This window comes from Octopus sinensis, linkage group LG7 (genome assembly GCF_006345805.1).
Source record: "Octopus sinensis linkage group LG7, ASM634580v1, whole genome shotgun sequence".
Classification (NCBI taxonomy): Eukaryota; Metazoa; Mollusca; class Cephalopoda; order Octopoda; family Octopodidae; genus Octopus; species Octopus sinensis.
In genome coordinates this window covers 12202756-12224813 of record NC_043003.1, presented here as the reverse complement: position 1 = coordinate 12224813, position 22058 = coordinate 12202756, and the positions used below count along the sequence as shown (strand labels likewise).

The following is a 22058-nucleotide window of genomic DNA, read 5'->3' as shown; positions in this document are numbered from 1 at the left end:
TATCTTAAGGCGGTGGCCTCATGGAGCTGACCAGCGGCAGCGATTATTCTTATATCTATAAGAATGCCATATTAATATGGCGATAACAATTAATAGTTATTTTATTAATATTCTACATCTGACCAGATATTTTCATGTCATGACTCAAATTTTGTTTGTTAATTGTTAATCCACAGTGATGGACCAGCTTAATACAAATTCATTAATAAACCTATACATAGATTTTATTTTTCCCTATGGTCTTAACATTTTAAAGATTTGGCTATGTTACATATACAACAATATACAAACTGATAGAAATGCCACATCTTGTGTAAAATAGTAGGAAAATTTTTATCTCTTGTGAAATAACACGCACACGAGAAAAAAATCAATATTGTTGTAAATAATATCAGAGTAGATGAAAGAAATAATAGAAAAGAAAATAGTATCGTCAACATTGTAACCTTCATTTATTTCTTCATTCTAATTTTTTCATCTCTATCAACAATTTTATGATTATCTTTTCTTTATTTCCATCATTTAGCACCAACTCTATACTGTAGTTCAAATTAGACAAAACCTGTTCTTTAGCTTATTAACATCCCAATTAGAAACCCTCACTGGGGCTGACTGAAACCTAAGTTCTTATAGCAAAATTATTTCCCTCCAATGAGCCAACTCAATTTTACATCTAATTTGTTCACACTAACACAGTTGGTTAATTCAACATATTTTGCATGTTCTCAATTACTTTTTCACTAAGATATAACCTTCATGCTGTAGATATATCAAACCATGAAATGAGAGTGGAAACAATTTAGGGGTTAGTTTGACTAAAGTTAGTGAATTAATAAATGTACATTTTCTAAGGGCTCAGTTCAATATCTATGACAGTTTGAACTTAATGTGCTTGGGTCAAAAGATCAGTACATTAATTATGTAGCCTTTGTGCATTTAATGAAGGGCACTTTGCTGTATATTAAACAGGAACCAGGAAGTATTTCCAGCTCTGCTTAACAATTTATAAAAAGAAACAAAACTACTTAGTGATGGAGCACCCAACTAGCCACAAATCATATTAATCTGGTGATTTACAAATATCATTTCAAACAACGACAATTATTTATAACAGTGGCATAAAGCCAAAAGTTCATTAGGAAGAAATAGAATATTCACACTCAGAATATTAGGAAATTGAAATTAACTGCAGAAAGGCATTTTGTCAAGTATCCACCGATCTCTGCCTCTCCACAACTTAATAAATAACTGCAACAACAATAATTGTTTCTAATATTAGAACAAGGATTGAAATTTGTGTGAGGTGGGGATTTGTTGATTATATCATTCCCAGTACTTGGCTGATACTTTAACAGAGATGAAAGCAAAGTTGATCTCACCAGGATATGAAACCAGAACATAACAGACGATGTCCCTCTCGATCCACAGTAGCATAAGATAAAATGCCTTTCGTTTTATCTGACACTATGGGTGAGGGGAGAAACGTAGTCTATTAAATCAACGCCAGTACTTGACTGGTACTTATTTTATTGACACTACAGGGATGAAAGATAAAATCAACTTCAGCAGATTTGAACTCAAAACATGAAAGGATACATTGAACTACCACAAGCCTGGTGGCCTATTAATTCTGCTGACAACAACACAACTATGATGCAACACTTGGCTTTGAAATAAAAGTATGCAATCCAGGGTAATATCTCAATAACAATAACGATTATCAAAATGAGTTTTTAATAATTAATTCAACATTAGTTGGGATTTCGAGATCCATATTATATAACAAAACAGATTTGGTTGCGTCACGGTTTTCTCAGAGGCTCTGCAACTCAACTTTCATGCGTGACATTTTCTTTCCTAACAGTCTGATTGATGTCAATTATCACTGAAAGATATTAACACTGATTAATATTGCCAGAAGAACAGATGGTATATGATAGAAACATTTACATATATAATTTGAGATTGAATGACAAATGACAACATTCCTATATGCAATTAAATGATTCCACCAAGAGATTTAACAAGCAACTTGTTCAAAATTAGGCTAATTTAGATTCTAATTATAATGGTTGACATCTCAAGGATTTCACACCATATTTGATTAAGTATCAATATTTTAATTTATAAGTTAATTATTAAATGAAGGAAATTGTTTCAGCACAATGCATTTAGATATCTGGTATATGTATTTCTATTTGAACATAAGCTGCAGTTAAAATAACAAAGAGTAAATTACATTTTTAAAAAAATAAAATTCAATTAAAATTTTTTTAAAATTAAATTCTACATAGAGTTTATATTCAAACTTAGGGTAAAGAAATCTAAAATTAAAAACCCAAATTTAAATAAAGAGTTAATAATGTGCATCTAAGCCATTCTCCCAGGATCATTTGTTAAAGCTGACATTGTTAATACTACATTGTCTTTCATCCACTTTCTCAATGACTTAGAGGAAAAGAGAAACTGAATATACACAATCAAAATGGGAAGAGGAGAGTCTGCCAGATGTTGACCCAATTGAGGGACCAGCTATCTGAATCAACAGTACCCTGGTAGACAAAGCGATTAAGGATATGAAGACAGGGAAAGCCTCCAGCCCACCAGGAATCACTGCTGGAATGCTTAAAATATCTGGTGGTACGAGTTATGGTCTAGTCACCTGTATTGTAAATCAGGTGGTTCATGAAAGAGTCATACCCAATGACTGGTGTACTAGCACCATAGTTAACTGCTACAAAGGTAAAGGTGATGCCTTAGATAAAAATTATTAGAGGTAACAAATTGTTGGATCAGATGATAAAAGTTGCGGAGGGAGTCATAGCCCAGCTAATTAGGGAGAGAGTTAGCTTAAATGAGATGTAGTTTGGTTTTGTGCTAGGGAGAAGCACCACTGATGCTATATTTCTGGTGAGGCAGCTGCAGGAGAAATACCTAACCAAAGATAAACCGCTCTACTTGGCTTTTGTTGACTTGGAGGATGCTTTTGACAGAGTCCCCTGATCTCTTATCTGGTGGTCAATGCGGAAACTGGGGATAGTCAAGTGGTTGGTGAGAGCTGTCTAAGCCTTGTAGAGAGATGCTACCATTAAGATGAGGGTGGGCAATGAGTACAATGAAGAATTCAGGGTAGAAGTACGGATTCACCAAGGATTGGTGCACAGCCCCCTTTTGTTCATCATAGTCCACCAGGCAATAATAATAAATAAATGCACCCTTTTAAAGCCTATCCAGGGTCATGGGCCCAGTTTCCCGGCTTCTATGGTGTATGTGTTCCCCAGCTGGATGGGACGCCAGTCCGTCACAGCATTACTCGTTTTTGCCAGCTGAGTGGACTGGAGCAATGTGAAATGAAGTGTTTTGCTTAAGAACACAATGCATCGTCCGGTCCAGGAATCGAAACCACAATCTTACAATCATGGTGCTGACACCCTGACCACTAAACCACGCACCTCCACAACCACCAGGCATTAACAGAGAAATTCAAGACAGACTGTCCCTGAGAACTCTTCTATGCTGATGACCTTAATGAATCACTACCTGAACTAGAGAAGTCAACCTAGCAAAAACCAAAGTTGTAATAAGTAGGAAGGCAGACAAATCACAAATCCCCTCAAGTAGATGGCCCTGCTCAATCTGTAGAAAAGGTGTAGGTAGAAACTCTGTAAGATGCATCCAGTGCAAGCTTTGGACACATAAAAGGTGCAGCAACATTAGAGGAAGGTTAACAGGGAAACTATCTTCTGTATGTGAAAGGTGCACAGATACAATAAACACAAAAAATACACAGACTCCATCAACTACCAGGGGGGTAAGCTAGAGGTACTAGATAGCTTCTGTTATCTAGGTGACCAAGGTAGTAGTGAGGGTAGATCCTCCAAGAACATAGCTGTGAGAATAAGATTAGGCTGGGCAAAGTTCAGAGAGCTCCTACCCTTGATGTCAAAAAAGGGCCTCTCTCTCAGAGTGAAAGGAAGATTTGATGCCTGTGTGTGAACAGCTATGCTGCATGGTAGTGAAACATGGACTATGACAGCTGAGGACCTGTGTAGGATCTTAAATTCAAATGCTAATGTATGAAAAAAAAAAAAATTTTTCAAATATACATTTCAAATTTGTTATAAGAAAATTGTATTTCAATAAAAATTGATTGTTTTTAATGATTAATAATTAAGGAATTTGTTATAGAAGCCTTCAACATGAAAAGACTGACATCATTATATTATTTCTTTAATGTGACATGTGATGAACATTGAGCCACCTAAATCCTAAAAGCATGGATAATACAGTATCCAAGCAACAAGACAAAATTAGTTTAAAAGAATAAGGGATGATGATTATAGAAATAACGAGATTAACAGGAATTTTATTCAAAAGCAACAAATAAACTATCTGAAATATTTAATTTGCTTAGTTATAAAATATTCCATCAGATTTATTATTATCCTTTGTTTTGTTTTTTCATTAAAAACTGGAGAAGCTTTCAAGCATTAATTCCCAAATTAATACATGCTGCTTTTTAGCTTGATAGATAGAAGAGGCATGTATGGGTATGAATATATTCTTGTTTGGGAAACTATTGTATGAAGGATCCTTACACTTCACACAACACAGGGTATTAATGGATTCATATTTTCTGCAACTGAGCTTTTTAAAGAAAAACACTAAAGTCTCTTCATATTGTATAACATAAAAACATTAGTTATTACTAAATTACAAGTAAAAATGATAAACAAATTTATGTTCATGCATCCCATAAGTAAGGTTGTATCTAATATATTTAATACATTCATTTTTAAATGCAAACTTATTTAGCAGTGGCATATGGTGGTTGTTGTATTACCACCAAATTCAAACAGGGGTATAACAAAAGTTTTCCATTAAAATTTGTGATTAAATTAATGAGTAAGGTTAATATTTATAACAAATTTGCCATTTGCGATGGGTGTTCAGCACACACCTAGCACCAGGGCTGGATTAAGACCCATCAAGGCCCTAAAAGCACATAAAAGATTTTGGTGCCCCCGTAAAATATTATGTAATTCAAAATATAAACAATAACAAACCATAAAATAAATTTTCATTTTTCAAAACGAAACAAAAGATAAAGAGAGGGAAAATAATGTTTCTTTTTGTATATTTCCACTTTATTTATATAAGGAAAGTTTCCTCCTACTTTTTTGAATTGCAAAGTCTTTGACCAGATCCTCAAAATTAATCTTAGGTAACACATCTGTATCTATACTTAGTAGAGACAAAGGCATCCTGAATATTATTTTAGCAAGTTTAAAGTGATTTCTTTTGTGCCGTAAACCATTTACCATTTTTGTGGTACCCCTCCTTCCCTTGATGCCCTAAGCACATGTTTATTTTGCTTAATAGAGGGATGCTCATGTAATATAACATGCACGAGATCAGTGTTTCTTAACAGGAGTCTATATAAGATTTTGTTGTTAAAATTTATGTGCAATAAATTGTTTATACTTCTAGAATACACAAAATATTTTAATTTTTTTAGTACAATTCCTAATAAATATTTAATTATAAAAGTATAATAAGATTTTTTTTAATCATCAAATGGCTATGGGGGAACTAGTAAAGAAAATAAGGCTCAAAGGAGTCCAGAGACAAAAATTGGTCGATAATCGCTGCACTAGGTGGTGAACTTCATTTAATATTTAATTCAACACCACCACCTGGCCTTAGGAAGCCTTTAGTAGAGCATTTGGGCTAGATTTTTAGCTTGTCAATATAATTCTATCCTTCACCCCTGCAGTGTATGAGGCTCTGGAAAAGCTGATGGGAGGCTGTCTTCCACTGACTCAACAATAAAATAACTTTAAAAATTATATCATAACTCCATGTCTATTACCTAATCTTATTTATGAAGCATTGCCCACTATGGTCTGATTTAAATACTTTATGCCAAGTTTACTTCAGACAATTTTTACCATGCATACTGTCTGCTAATAAATCCACACAAAAATATTTATTCATCATGTCTGATCCATGCAGAGTACAAGTTAGTGCTAACACAGTCATCTCACATACAAACACAAATACATTTACTATCTAGCATGTGCATGCATTATTTTTCTATATTTGCATAAAGGGGGGGGGGGCTTATAATTTGTAGTAATTGTTTTAATAGCTGGATGATACTCAACAAGGAAGAAGAGTGGAGTGATGGAGCTGTCCCCACCTCACCCCCAATTCAATCAAACAAGCAGAGTTATATACCTTGCAACAGGAATGCCTAAGTAATAACATTTATACTCATGAAAATATATGGTCAGTAGTCAAGTAGTTTAACCTATATTTCCGCCGATTTCTCTCTCTCTTATATATATATATATATATATATATATATATGTATATATACATACATACATGTACATACCTACATATATATGTGTATACACATGCTTATATGGGTACAGGACGTTAAAAAAAAATGTGAACATGAAAAACGAGAACACTAAAAACAAAAACATGGTAAATGAAATTTTTTCGAACAACGAAAGAAACAAATAGAGAAATAGACAGGCAATATAAAAAACAGTCCCTTGATCAGTTGCCCCCTGTTTTATCTACTCTGCATTTCGAACATTCTAAATGCAGAGTAGATAAAACAGGGGAAAACTGATGAAGGGATTCCCAGTAGATCAGGAGTTGGCAAACCAGGGTAAAAATGGAATTCTTGAGTCTAATGAGGACTCATTAGACATAAGTAAAAATTATATAAATCTAATCTATAATTATATGTGAAGTTATAAAATTATAAACTGGTCAAAATATTTATTATTTTTTATATTTTTATTTTTATAATTGGAAGATGCTGATTAAAATTTTAGATTTTTAAATTTAATGCAATTATAACTGTCCATTTGTTATTGATTATATTTTTATAATTAATTATTATTAGGAATTATATTAAAAATGATTGTTGAAATATTTTGTGTATTGTACAAGTGTAACTGATTTATTGCACATAAATTTTAACAGCAAAATTTTATGCGGACCCATAAGGGCCGTGTGAATTCCCAGTAGATCAGGGGTTGGCAAACCAGGGTAAAAATGGAATTCTTGAGTCTAATGAGGACCCATTAGACATAAGTAAAATTATATAAAAAACATGTTTCTTCAATAAACCTTTTGAATTCAGAGATTCTATGATTTTTTCTCCTTTCAAATCAAGGGGGTAACGTCAGCATAAATAAATATATTTTGGGGCAATTGGTTAAAAAAGTTCCCTGATCCCTGCAGTAGATAAACACTGGTTTAGACTATACTTAATATAGAATTCTTATATGTTTACAAGGCCTAGACAAGCATCTCCAGCTAGCAGGCCATGCTACTCCAGACTGATGACAAGCAAAACTCAGAAACTAGTCTCTGGATGCAGGCTTAGCTGGGTGGGGGTGCTTGTCTCCCCCTTGTAAACATAAGGACACAGGAAATGTGTCAAGGCCGACAGGAAGCGTTAATGCTTCCTAGGGCTAAATAGCAGTAGTGTGATTCCCTTCATGGGACTGTCACATTAAGTTGACAGTATACAACTACTCTAATATATATCCATTTGTTGAAAATCTTTGTCCATATCACCAACAATCAACCAATCTCTTCCTCTACTCAGAATCCTAGACTCAAAACTATCTAATTAGTTTCACCTTTGACACTAATTAAACCACATAGCCACTACTAACTTAGCCACTATTTCCAAATAACAAGGGAAAAGTATTATATATGCATTATTAATAATGAAACAAAAGAGCATAACACACCTCTTTATTATATATTGGCAAATGGCTTCAGAATTTACTCAGAGACAATTTTGTAATAGCTTCAAATACCAAATATAACCGCGGGATTGCCAATGAATATTATTGATTAGGGAAAAGAAAGAGATATATTTAATGCTAAATACTATAGCATCAAGCCAAAGATTAAAAGTTATGGACTATGAAGAGAATGAGAAGAAATATAAATTATCTGATATATTTGTTGTCAAAAGTATATTGGTATATATCGGTTACTTTTCAAATAGCCAAACTAACTTAAACTTAATTTCCTTTATTCAATACCTGCAGGAAAGATATTAGCAGAGAGGGAATATCAAAGGGTCAATGTTGTGAGGAAATGACAAGTGCAGGAACTAGTGCACCAGGGTGGGGTGGCACCACTTTTGGGTCTGCTGTAGGTGATATGTAGTTTTTGTGAGAGCCTGGTGGTGGCAAACTGAAGGGCTGCCCTAGGCAGCACATTCTCTAGCTATGCTGGTGGATCAAGTGGCTGGGAGTGCATGAGTGGAGGAAGTAAAAAAAAAGACAGTCAGCTCCAAGGAATATAGGCTATTATATTAGAGGCACATGAAGCTAAGTAGATAGGATATTTGGCTCAAGATTCTAAGGTCATGAGTTCAATACCTGATGGCATGTTGTGTCCTTCAGAAAGACACTTTATCTTATGTTGCACTAGTCGACTCAGCTAGCAAAAATGAGAGGTCCCTGTATTACAAAGGGTCAACCATGTCACATTCTGTGTCACACTGAATCTCCCTGAAAACTACATTAAGGGTACGTGTGTCTGTTGAGTTCTCAGCCACTAATTTTACAAGCAGGCTGTTCTGTTGATCAGATCATCTGGAATCTTCATTGTAAGCAAATAAATGCCAGAACTACATCAGAGGTAGAAACGGAAGAGAAAGGAGATAGCATGCCTGTGCACAAGAAGCTGGAGATAGTTTATGAATGACTAGCACTATGACCCAGCAATGCCAGTCATAGTGCTAGTGCATGCATATACAGCTGCGTGCGTGCGCACATACATGCGAGTACTGTCCAAATCTCTGACCAATCACATACAGCTAGCTGGCATTCAATTGGCGTATCAAGTTTCGGGCATTTTGGTGGGGTTTTGGATAGAAAATTCACAAAAATGTCACTTCTATTGATTTTTTAATGCCTTTGCAGGGTGATTGGGGAAATGTAAAGATGTGTACAACCACCCTTGGATGGTTTTGAATGACCATAGAAAGTGCGAGCCCTCTAACTGAAAAATTGTGAATTTATATAAAGGACACACACACACAGACATTTTGCCGTTTATATATATACAGATTTTATTCAGGTCAGTTTGAGTGGCAACTCTCTGGTGTAGTCCAGGATACCAGTGTTTATCAGCAGCAATGTCCCAGGTGTGGCAGCAGTACTCTATTGCAAGTCTCACTTGAGCTTGAGTGTCAACAATTATTGGGAGCTGAAATATTTTAAATCACAAAGTTGTTTAGTAAAGGAAATAGCTAAATGAAGTAGCACGCTGCACCAACAACTTCTCACAACAGTTTTAAAAGTGAGAAGTCATTTAGTAGTTTAGAATGTAGATATCTTTTATCTGTTTCAGTTATTAGACTATGGCCATGCTGGGGCACCACCTTGAGGAATTTTAATCAAACTAATCAACCCCAGTAGTTTTATTTTTTAAGCCTGGTACTTATTCTATCAGTCTTTTTTACTGAACTGCTAAGTTATGAGGACATAAACACACCAACACCAGTTATGCAATGGTGGGGGACAAACACAGACATGCATACAAACACACGAATAATATATACAGGTTTGGCCAAAAGTCAGATGACAGTAAATAAAAATTCCATAAATGCTATTTGTAATTCTGTATTGACTCAAATGGAAAAATGTGTTGCTCAAGAAGGACTTCAGTTTCAACAATTTTCATGATGTTTCATATTTAGATGCTTTTATTAAATTCATTCAGTTGTTAAACATAAATAAATCTTGGAATTAAATGGTTCTGATTTACTGTCAGGTGACTTTTGGGCAACCCTGTATTATGTATGTGGAATGGAATTAATGTATAAGGAATGAAATAGATAAAAACCAGGCTACATATGTTTCATAGCAACTGGAACCTCAGAAGTAATAAATATCCAAGCAAGGTGTATACCACAGGCCAAGAGTCAAGATATCCTTGGCCTGAAGAGTAGCCTGCGGTAAATACGTCACTTGGATATTTACCATTTGTGAGATTCCGCTTGCTATGAAACATGTATAGCCCAGATTTTATCTACTTCATTCCTTAACTCTTGAATTTTTAGTTACATATCTGGCAACACTGGCTGCCAACCATGAAATATAAGATTTTTTTTTTTCAACTTATGGTACTTTGATATGGGGAAAATTCACAACCTTCTGCCCCAATAAACCACTACTGATCCTGAAAGTTGTTTTTTTATATTTCCTATGGATTGCTTGAAGCTCACTTTCTTCCTACACCTCGATCCCTGAATATTACATTTATATTTATATATATGACAGGTTCCTTTCTGTTTCTATCAAACAAATCCACTCTCAAGGATTTGGTCAGCCTGAGGCTATAGGAGCCACTTGCCTAATGTTCCATGCAGTAGAACTGAACCCAGAACCATGTGGTTTGGAAGCATTAGTAAATCAATAGTATTTATATTTGCCAACTCTTCAGAGTTAACAAATCCAATTCCAACAAATCTAAAAATCTGAACTCAATAATGTAATGGGCTCCAATAGATATTGTTGACCACCCAGGTTTCTGTACAATCTCCACATTATAATAGTGCAAAGTTCAAGAAGTAGGAAACAGGTTAAAATATTTTAATATTTCTTTGTCTATAATAATTTTATAAATCTGTAAATTTTTAATGTTAGCTGTCAAAATTTGCTCATTTCCTTTTCACTGATCACAAGCCTTAATGAAAAAATATACAAAGAGCTGATAAACATAACATGACTAATATATTTCAATGTATTCAGTAATTATTCAGTCATTCTTCGCACCACACAGTCACACAAAACACTGACATATTTTGGCAATATCTAACAGCATTTTTTAACATTGTTAAATGAAATTACCTTAGTGTTTAATGAATCTCACTTAATTAGAGTTAACAAAGACGGCACAATGTTTAATGTTTAAAAAGAGACATTAAGTCTGTAACTAAATTATTTAATTTTCGACAGTAAAATTTTACATGGACAAAGACAAAGATTTTGTAAATTTTCACATTATAAAATAATACACCACCCCCACACATACACAAATAAAAGAAGAAAAAAAACTAAATGAATCAGTGTCCTCGTAGAGTATTTAACAGTTTAGTAAATACTTCAAAAATATATTTTATCTTAGCCATCTACAAAGTGATAGGGATACAAAATAAGCATCCTTGGAATGAAATCAAAATGCTTGCTTGCTTCCGCTAACATATTATAGGTTGTCCTACATCTGTAGGATCTAACTCTTAGAAAACAAATGTTATATACAATAACAGTGAATCTTACAATTAACGAGATTAGAATCATTGTCATTTTAATGCTTACTTTTTGATGCTTGCCAGGGTCAGATGGAGGTAACTGAGGAAGAGTTTCTACAGTCAGATACCCTTCCTGTTGCCAACACATACCTGTTTCCAAGCAAGGTAATATTTTCCCATAGCCAGACATGGTTTTACAAAATATTAAAAATTGATGACATTCATTTATAACAATCACACAATGTCAAAACAAAGGGACACAAGCATGTACACATTTACACATACATCATCATCATCATCGCCGCCGTCGCAGCCACCACCACCACCACCACTATCATCATCATTTAACATTCAATTTTCCATGCTCTCACAGGCATCCTATCACCAACCCTCACCTGTTTTGAAGGTAATATTTCTCTGTGACCAAAGGTTTTTATGGAAGATTGGAAAAAAAGGTCATTACTTGCATGACAATGTCACCGACAACTATCACACAGTGTCAAAGCCAGGAGACAGCAACATACACACACGCACATATATTCATCATCACCATCATCATCATCATTTAGCATCCGTTCTCCATGCTAGCATGGGTTGGACGGTTCAACTGGGGTCTGTGAAGCTGGAAGGCTTCATCAGGCCCAGTCAGATCTGGCAGTGTTTCTACGGCTGGATGCCCTTCCTAACGCCAACCACTCCGTGAGTGTAGTGGGTGCTTTTTACGTGCCACCCGCACATATATATATATATATATGAATGGCAGTTTGCACACATGATTTGCCATGATAGATCGCTAGCCACTCCACATTCTTTATTTATATATATATATATATATATATAATATATATACATATTCATATATATATATATATATATATATGAATGGCAGCTTGCACACATGATTTGCCATGACAGATCGCTAGCCACTACACATTCTTTATTTATATATATATATATATATATATTATATATATACATATTCATATATATATATATATATATATGAATGGCAGTTTGCACACATGATTTGCCATGATAGATCGCTAGCCACTCCACATTCTTTATTTATATATATATATATATAATATATATATATATACATATTCATATATATATATATATATATATATGAATGGCAGCTTGCACACATGATTTGCCATGACAGATCGCTAGCCACTCCACATTCTTTATTTATATATATATATATATATATATATATATATATACATATTCATATATATATATATATATATATGAATGGCAGCTTGCACACATGATTTGCCATGACAGATCGCTAGCCACTACACATTCTTTATTTTCTCTCCTTGTTTCTTTCTGTGGAAGAGCGTAGGCTGAAAACATTAAAGACATTTTCACTTCCCGAGCATTATACTAATACATCTGTTTGCTGTCTACGCCACCTGTCTTTGTCTTTTGTTTTTTGTGAATTCTCCCTATATATATATATATATATATATATATATACACACACACACACACACACACACACACACTCAGAATGAGCTTCTTTCAGTTTCCATGTACCAAATTCACTCACAAGGTTTTAGTTGGTGGGGGAGCTATAGAAGAAGACATTTGTCTAAGGTGCTACATAGTGGGACTGAACCCAAAACCATATAGTTAGGAAGCAAACTTCGTAACCACACAACCATACTTGCACACTGATCATTAAAATATACAACTGCAGAAAACTTAATAAAGCTTAGTGCAAAAGAACAGGTAGAATGCATGGTATATGAAATAATGTGAAAAATACTAATAATGCTCCATTTTCTAATGACAGTTTGAAAACATATTCATGAAATGTCATATGTGAATCTAGATCTGCCACAAATTGGATTTGATTAATTGACAATACTTTGTATGTTGCATTCCTCTACAAGCCACCCTTTTCTTGTATCACTTGCATTATGAACTCATTTATTTCTCAGAGCAGGATTTCTTTAATTGGGTCCTGCAGAACTCAGTGGCTTTGCATCAGATAGTACTGGTTCTGTAGCTGATTATAGAGAAATTATTCAGTCGGGCATTAGTAATTTAAAAATGTATCTAGATAATTATAATGAAACATTGCATATTCAAAAATGTTTGTATTTAGATTTATTCTAATCAATGATCTAATCAGAATAAAGAAACATAGTCTACAGCTGTTACAACTAACACAATGACTGTTACACAGATATACATACAATGCTGTTAAAGCAATGAACACATGTTGACACACAGATACACGTATATAGATAAGTAGGACTTGCCTGTTAGAGCAAGGAACAACACACAAGTGTGATTATACACAGACATACACAAGACATGCAATTTTTTTCCAACCAACAATGCTGTCTCACTCTTTCAGTCTGTTACCCCTACTCCCACTACTACTACTACTATATCCAGTGATTCACACTCATCCAGCCATCAGTCTCTCTCTCACTCTTTCTCACACACACACATGCAGATACACACACACACATGTATAAACATACCCATACACACATGCAAATACATACACACATGTAGATACACACATACACATATACATACACTCACACACACACATATACACATGCATATATACACACACATATACGCATATACATACACACACACACGCATATATATATATACACACACACGTATATATATACACACACACATGCACATACACACATATATATACACACACATGCATACACACACACACACACACACAACACACACAAACATAATCAAATACACATGTGTAGAAAAGTAATGCAGTTGTGCAGTATAGACTTCTAGACAGACACACAGACACACACACACAGACTTGATACAAATTGATATAGATTTTTTTTACAGTAACTCTTCCTTGAATAATAAGTACTCAGTTTTAATGTAAGAATATTAATTTTGGATATGTTCTGCTGAACTAGCGAAATCTGGCAATTCAAGCTAATACCGTAAAATAATTTTCCATCACTTTCGGTTCAAACAACAATAAATCAAGGAACAGAATATATCTAAAATTAATATTCTTGTATAAAAACTAAGTATTTATTATTCAAGCAGAAGTTACTATGAAAAACCTCAATAAATTTACATTAAATCTGTATGTGTGTGTGTGTGCATGTACACAAACTTACACAAGTCTATGCTGAGCAGCTGCATTACTTTTCATCACCTGTGTATGCGCATAGCTATGCACAGTAATGGTACTAAATAGTTTACTATTCTTAACGCATATGTTTCGAAGATAAATGTTTTGGGCAATTATAATTTTCTATCATCAATAAATAACACTATTTACATTCTCCCAGTGGATTCATAGTTTAAAAAAAAAAAATCAATAATAAATCAATTGCTAATGCATAAAACTTGAGCAACATAAGCTAAAGCATGAGATTATAGCCAGTGCCATCACAAGGTATGGGCATGCTGGCTAGTTGCCCAGGGATTCCCCAGGTCAAAATGAGACAGTGTTAGGCATGATGGGGCAGTGTTAATTTATGTGTGCTGTGGTTGTGTATATAGGAGCCCAGTGCACTGTTTTGATCAGGAGCCTGTAATGCTCTTTTGATGGCCTGCATACAGCAAGTTCATCTTCAAAACCAACATCAAAATAGGGCAACACATGAAAACAACATAATGAAACTTTTGTAGCTTACAGTTTCATTAGGCCTGGTGATAAGACATGAAGGCGCATGGTTCAATGGTTAGAGCGTTGAGCTTACGATCGTGAGGTTGTGAGCTCGAATCCCGGACTGGGCTGCGTGTTGTGTTCTTGAGCAAGACACTTTATTTCAGGCTGCTCCAGTTAACTCAGCTGTAGAAATGAGTTGCAACATCACAGGTGCCAAGCTGTATCGGCCCCTTTGCCTTTCCCTTGGATAACACTGGTGGTGTGGAGAGGAGAGGCTGGTACGTATGAGCGACTGCTGGTCTTCCATAAACAACCTTGCCTGGACTTTTGCCTGGGAGGGTAACTTTCTAGGTGCAATCCCATGGTCAGTCATGACCAAAGGGGGGTCTCAGCATCAGCATCAGGATCAGGTGACAAGACTTATTGTGGGACTATGTATTGAATGCAGAAAGGTTTTCTAAAAGCACTTGGAAACCAGTTAGACTAAAGTGAAATCTAAAAACAATTTTGAATTTAAAAGATTTGAATAAAGAAAAGCAGCAATTCTGTTATTTTACTCTTTTTACTTGTTTCAGTCATTTGACTGCAACCATGCTGGAGCACCACCTTTAGTCGAACAAACTGACCCCAGGACTTATTCTATGTAAGCCTAGTACTTATTCTATTGGTCTCTTTTACTGAACCGCTAAATTACAGGGACGTAAACACACCAACATTAGCTGTCAAGTGATGATGGGGTGGGGGACAAACACAGACACACAAATATATGCATATATATGACAGGCTTCGTTCAGTTTCCATCTACCATATCCACTCACAAGGTTTTGGTCGGCCTGAGGTTATAGTAGAAGACACTTGACCAAGGTTCCATGCAGTGGGACTGAACATGGAACCATGTGGTTGGGAAGCAAGCTTCTTACCACACATCCACTCCTGGTGCAAAAAGAAAAAAAAATGCTTTACTTGTTTTATATGACATTTGTTATTGTTTAGCAAAAACATGTAAAGCACATAGATTTGCTGAAAACTTAAAGCTTAGTGCAAAAAATCTGGTAGAATGCGAAAACACTAATAACGTACCATTTTCTAATGACAGTTTCAAAACATTGTCATGAAATGTCAGATGTGAACCTGTACTAAGACAGGTTAACTGAGATCAACATTCACTTCAAAAAATAGAATAAGTCAACAGGTGACAATGCTGGTGTAGTAGTTTTGTGAGTGTACACGACTATATTTACGAAGGTAGCATTCAAGAAGACTTAATCTACTAGCCTTCGGAGAGTTATGCTACAGGAGAAGCAATATTTAATCTAATTCATGACTGAGCTGCAGTAACAATAAGGGAAATTTTCAGGTTCTGTTGCAAAAATGAAAAAGGAAAATAAGAATTCTGAAAATATTCGCAAGTGTTTTTATTATCAAGCACTAGCAATGAAGCATATGCCTCAAGATTTGATTAGCTATAAAATTAAATCGAGAATACTAAATGCAAGAATCTTAAGTTTATTTTGTGAAAATATGGGAAGTCTGCATAAAACTTTATTACTGAAGTACACTGGCTGCTGAGTGTAAAAATGTTGGCTTTGCTTCAGATTGCATGAAGAATATTCTTTTGAACTAAAAGATCAGTATTAAAAGGAAAAGATGGCAAACTTTTCTGATATATTCCCATACTTAAATGAGGTTAATCTTGCAATGAAGGATACCGATATGTTTCAAACTTATAAGTAAAATTAATGCACTTAAGTGTAAACTAAAACTCTGGAGTGACTACATAGCTAAGAACAACGTTGAGTGTTTTGAAAACCTTAATAGTTTTTGTTACTGTTTTGTTTTTTGATATCAAAAACAATTTCTCTCCAATTCTATTCCCTTCAAGCCTTCAGGATCCACCACCTTGCATATGTACATGCCAAGTATAAAATACCTTCAGGGCTACTGGCATTTTAAGGAATAGACCCAATGTTTCCTCTGCATATTGTAAAAAGCAACTGAAAGCAGTAGGATTTGCACTCTGCCTTTGTAAAACCTCACCAGCAATGACTGCCCAAAACAGACCTGTGGATTGGTAAATTGGTGCCTGAGTGGTGCAATGGTGTCATCCACCAGGAGTAGGGAATCACCAAATATTGGATGATGCAACACACTGTTACAGCACATGACACCATACTACTATTACTACTACTAGAAAGGTTCCAAGCCCTGACAGTGCCTTTTCCATTATTCTCAAACATTGTACCTCTTTAGTTTCTCCCTCTCTACAAGAATCTAACAATCTTTGAAAAAATGCTTCAGTGTGACCCATTCCCCCAAAACGCAACCTCTCTGACAGTCATAGAGGCATTGAATCAGTGACTGTCCAGTTGAAAACTTGTAACCAACAATACTATTATTCACAAAATGTGATTATATAAATATATATATTGCACATTATTTACATTATTTACATTCAACAGAAATTTGTCCTCATCTTGTTTGTTGTTAACACGTTTTGGCTGATATACCCTCCAGCCTTCTTCCAGTGTCTTGGGGAAATTTCGAACCTGAGTTCTCTTTCCTAAGGTATATTTTTCAATGTTGTTGTCATTATCATTGTTGTTGTTGTTCAGGTCACTGCTTGGAATCGAACTCGGAATCTTGGGATTAGTAGCCTGCACTCTTAACCACTACGCCATATGCTCGTGGGCAGAAATTTCCCCAAGACACCTGAAGAAGGCTGGTGGGCATATCAGCCGAACCGTTGTGTTAACAACAAGCAAGATGAGGACAAATATCCGTTGAATGTAAATAATGTAAATAATGCACATAATTCCTCATCTCTTAAATATAAAACTATATATATATTGCAGTTCATATCAATAGAGCCAGTACATTTGGTAGTGATTCACTAGACTATATATTGGTCTGGTTGAAAATTGCCTACACTTTTACAATATCCTATTTTTAATTCGTTATTTTGTTGTTTATTTCATTAGCATATTCTATTATTGCCAGGCTCTGAAAAAACTCTTCTTTCTCAGTCAGAATCATGTGAACGCAAAATAGCCATTCAATAAATCTTCAAAATTTTAATGATTTACTGTAGTAATCTTTTGGCTCATCTAGATTCCATTTTCCTGAATGTTGTCTCAAGATCATACAATTCCACAAATCAATGGACTTGTAGAAATATAAATTCAAACAAAAGACAAAATGCATAATAACTTATAAAAACAAGTTCTAGTCTATAATAATCACAGAACAAGAAAATATATTCTCTAGATGTCAATAAATTAATTTGGCTGTGACAAGCCTGGTCTACTAGAAAATTATTTCTATATATAAAAAACTTCAATTTTGAGATAAAAAAACTTTTAAAAAGGCAAAGAAACAAATACAGTGTTCTACAAAATGTGTTAACCTTGTGTGTGTATGTGTATAACCAAGAGATTCTGTATGAGTACGTGAAAGACTGTATATGTATGCAACAAGCATGAGACACACAAGTGAATCAGTAGCAGTTTTTATGTTTTTAAAAATACATACATAAATTTATGACCCCACTACCATGTACTTTAAATGAAAGTTAAGCAAAGAAGTGAAGAAATATTGTCGTGGAAAATTCAGTACTCTGAAAGCTATTGGATGCAAAGGGCTGTATGTCATTGTTGTTCCCCTGAATAGTTGTAATTGAGGTTGTGTCACAACATAACTCATCTCGTGTTCTGTTGAACTATGGCTATTCTGCATAACCATAAATGATGATGTGTTATCTTTTGAGTTGCATTGGTGCAATAGCTATGGCTGTTGGTAAGAGCCAGTATGTCACTATGATGCTGTTAATGGTTTGTGAATGATGAGTTATTAGAATGACCAACGTAATACTGTTGACGATTCTGCTGTTGCTATGGGCAGCGGCTGCTGATGACAATACACAGACGTTAACTGACTTGATGAGAAAGATCAACTCAAATACTTCAACCATAAATCAAATCTAGGCATGCAAGTTCATACCTGTTGTAAGTATATCCCTGATATAGCTGTCCCTTTATTATGAGAGATTCCCTACAAACTGCTCGTTTTAAACACATCATCGTCACTAATAAGCTTATTAAGCCTACATGTATCACCTTACAGACTTGAATAACCAAAGAAATGAAAAGAAAAATTGAAAAATATATAAAACCACAGGCATGGCTGCCTGGTTTAGAAGCTAGCTTTGCAACCATTTGGTCCTAATGTGTGTCACCTTAGTCTCATACAATAGTTGTAGGCTTACAAGTGACTTGTGAGTGAATTTGGGAGATGGAAACTGTGTAGAAACCTGTTATACACACACACATGTGTGTGTTTGTGTTTATCATCTCTCTCAATGCTTAACAACTAGTGCTTGTTTATGTCCCCACTACTTAGCAGTTTGGCAAAAGAGACTGATAGAATAAGTACCAGACTTACAAATAAGTACTGGAGTCAATTTCTTCAACTAAATCCTTCAGGGCAGTGTCCCAACGTGGCTGCAATCCAATGACTGAAACAAGTGAAAGATAAAAGATAAAAAATGTACTTACAGGCAATAATATTGTCCATTTGTTCCAGAGCAGCAGCCAGCATATCACTACCATCTCTTGAACTAGTTCCATTGTTGTTTGCATTGATAGTGCCACCACCATTGGTAGACGGACGTGCCGTACTCCCTCCTATGAGACCAAGTGTTTCCCCACCTGGGGAATCAAGGGAAGATTCCATCAATAATTCTGATGCAGAATGTTGTATTATAGAAATGCGAAATTAATAGAGGCTCTTTAATGTGTACTGTTCCAGTGGTAGTAAAGCTTGTGTTAATGTTGGATGAGTGAAAGAAGAAAACTTCAAATGGATTCAAACTTAATATCTTTGACTTTTGCTGTTGTCCAGGGAAATCAAGCACTGGTCTGCAGATTGGATAGCATCAGTACAGCTGTGGAGAGAAGAAAATGAAGGCAATTAATATTGATAATACCAGATTAAGCAGTGCTGAATATGTCAGTAGATAAATAAAGTTCCTATTAAATTTTAATGAGAGGTTAAATATCCAGATAAAGTGAAAGTACATCACTCTTGTGATTGTTTTTGTTGCTGCATATTTCAAATTATGGATGAGGTAGAATTTCCTAGCAGAATGTGGTTTGTATAATCACATGATTATACAAAGAGATATGTAAGTGTATAATTTTTTTTAGAGTTTCCTTCACAAAAAACAAAAAAAAAATTAGTTCTAATTTTGTTGGCAACCATATAGCCCTTAAGCAATTTGTCCTGAGTAGCATGCAATCAAAACGAGGAAATATTAAATGACAAGTGGTCAGTAATGTATTTCAAGAAATAGCAATATGGCTGGAATATTTCCTGTCTTCTCAATATGTGAAACACATTTATTTAGAATGCAAAAATGTTATCAACTTCTCATTCTTTGGTAGTATATGATCAAATATTCAAGAGTTGCTAGTGGAGGTAGGGGCTCTTCTCTGCCTTAATGGGAGCAAAGATAATATTAAATTAAACATTTTAAAGTTACTTTTTTTAAATTTCTTCATTCTTGTTTTTTCTTTTCACATTGGAAAATTTTTGGTAGACTCTTGAAAGAGTAGTGTTAGTCCTCAGTTGTGTATAATCAACACAAATCATAACAGAGAATGATTATGTGGGTTGAAAAACACTTTTTTTTTCTCTACCCCATGAAACTAGTTTTGTATTTTTTGTTTTTTTTTAAATTTTAAACATTTTCTCACAGGTGCAGGCATGGCTGTGTGGTAAGAAACTTGCTTCCCAACCACATGGTTCTGGGTTCAGTTCCACTGCATTACACCTTGGGCAAGTATCTTCTATTATAGCCTCGGGCCAACCAAAGCCTTGTGAGTAGATTTGGTAGACGGAAGTTAAAAGAAGCCCATCGTATATATATATATATATATATATATATATATATTGAGTGTCTGTGTTTGTCACCCCAAACACTGCTTGACAACCAGTGTTGGTGTGTTTACATCCCCATAACTTAGCAAAAGAGACAGATAGAATAAGTACTAAGCGTACAAAGAATAAGTCCTGGTGTTGATTTATTTGACTAAAGGTAGTGCTCCAGCATGGCCACAGTCAAATGACTAAAGCAAGTAAAAGAGTAATAAATTATTGAAGTTTTGCTTGGCTGAATTAAACTGCTGTCTAAAGGGTAATATTTTTATGCTATTGCTATCTGTAGGATACCTGCCACCTTCAACTTTGATATTTGGTAGACCAACTTTTCATCGACTTGGTCCCTAATTCTCAGAGTAGTAGTTCTGCCAGTACCAGCAACAATATTAATGCACCTTATCTCTGTCAGCAATCATTCTCCTCACCTCTCTTTCTTTCTCTCTCTCTCTCTTCACTTTGTGATACTTTCTCACTCTCTTCTTTTTGCAGCACATGGCCTCTTATTCTAAACTATTTTTACTTCTAAATTTACTAACTTCGCACTTTCATAACTCAACCATAATCTTCCAAATAAGGGGAAAAATAGAAAAAGTAAAAAAAAAAAAAAAGGAAAAAATATAAAAATAAATCTTTGATATTTATGAAATGAATAAATATATTAAGAGGCTTGACAAAAATGCAGTCATCATCATCATCATTTAACGTCCGCATTCCATGCTAGCATGGGTTGGACGGTTCAACTGGGGTCTGGGGAGCCCGAAGGCTGCACCAGGCCAGTCAGATCTGGCAGTGTTTCTACAGCTGGATGCCCTTCCTAACGCCAACCACTCCGAGAGTGTAGTGGGTGATTTTATGTGCCACCGACACAGGTGCCAGACGAGGCTGGCAAGAAAAAAGAAAATTTAAACATATCTCCAGATATTGAGAAACCTGTTAAAAAGGTTTAATTCTAATAATTTTTTTTTTTTACACCAGTCCATCACAGTGTTACTCACAAAACAGGAAAAGAGAGAGTGAGAGAAAGTTGTGGCGAAAAAGTACAACAGGGGTCGCCACCACCACCTGCCAGAGACTCGTGGACCTTTTAGGTGTTTTTGCGCGATAAACACACACAACGCCCGGTCTGGGAATTGAAACCATGATCCTCTGACCGCAAGTCTGCTGCCCTAACCACTGGGC

At 35.0% G+C, this 22058-nt stretch overlaps 1 protein-coding gene across 11 annotated transcripts in view; it reads right to left on the bottom strand.

Moving 5' to 3' along the window:
• LOC115213920 (liprin-beta-1) overlaps window positions 1–22058 on the bottom strand; it is a 488566-nt gene that overhangs the window by 413268 nt on the left and 53240 nt on the right. For all 11 annotated transcript variants that reach the window (XM_036504518.1, XM_036504513.1, XM_036504519.1 and 8 more), the window contains exon 2: window positions 19496–19884. In XM_036504518.1, the coding sequence (XP_036360411.1) occupies window positions 19496–19673 (178 nt within the window). In that variant the 5' untranslated portion in view covers window positions 19674–19884. The remainder of the gene's footprint in view (window positions 1–19495; window positions 19885–22058) is intronic.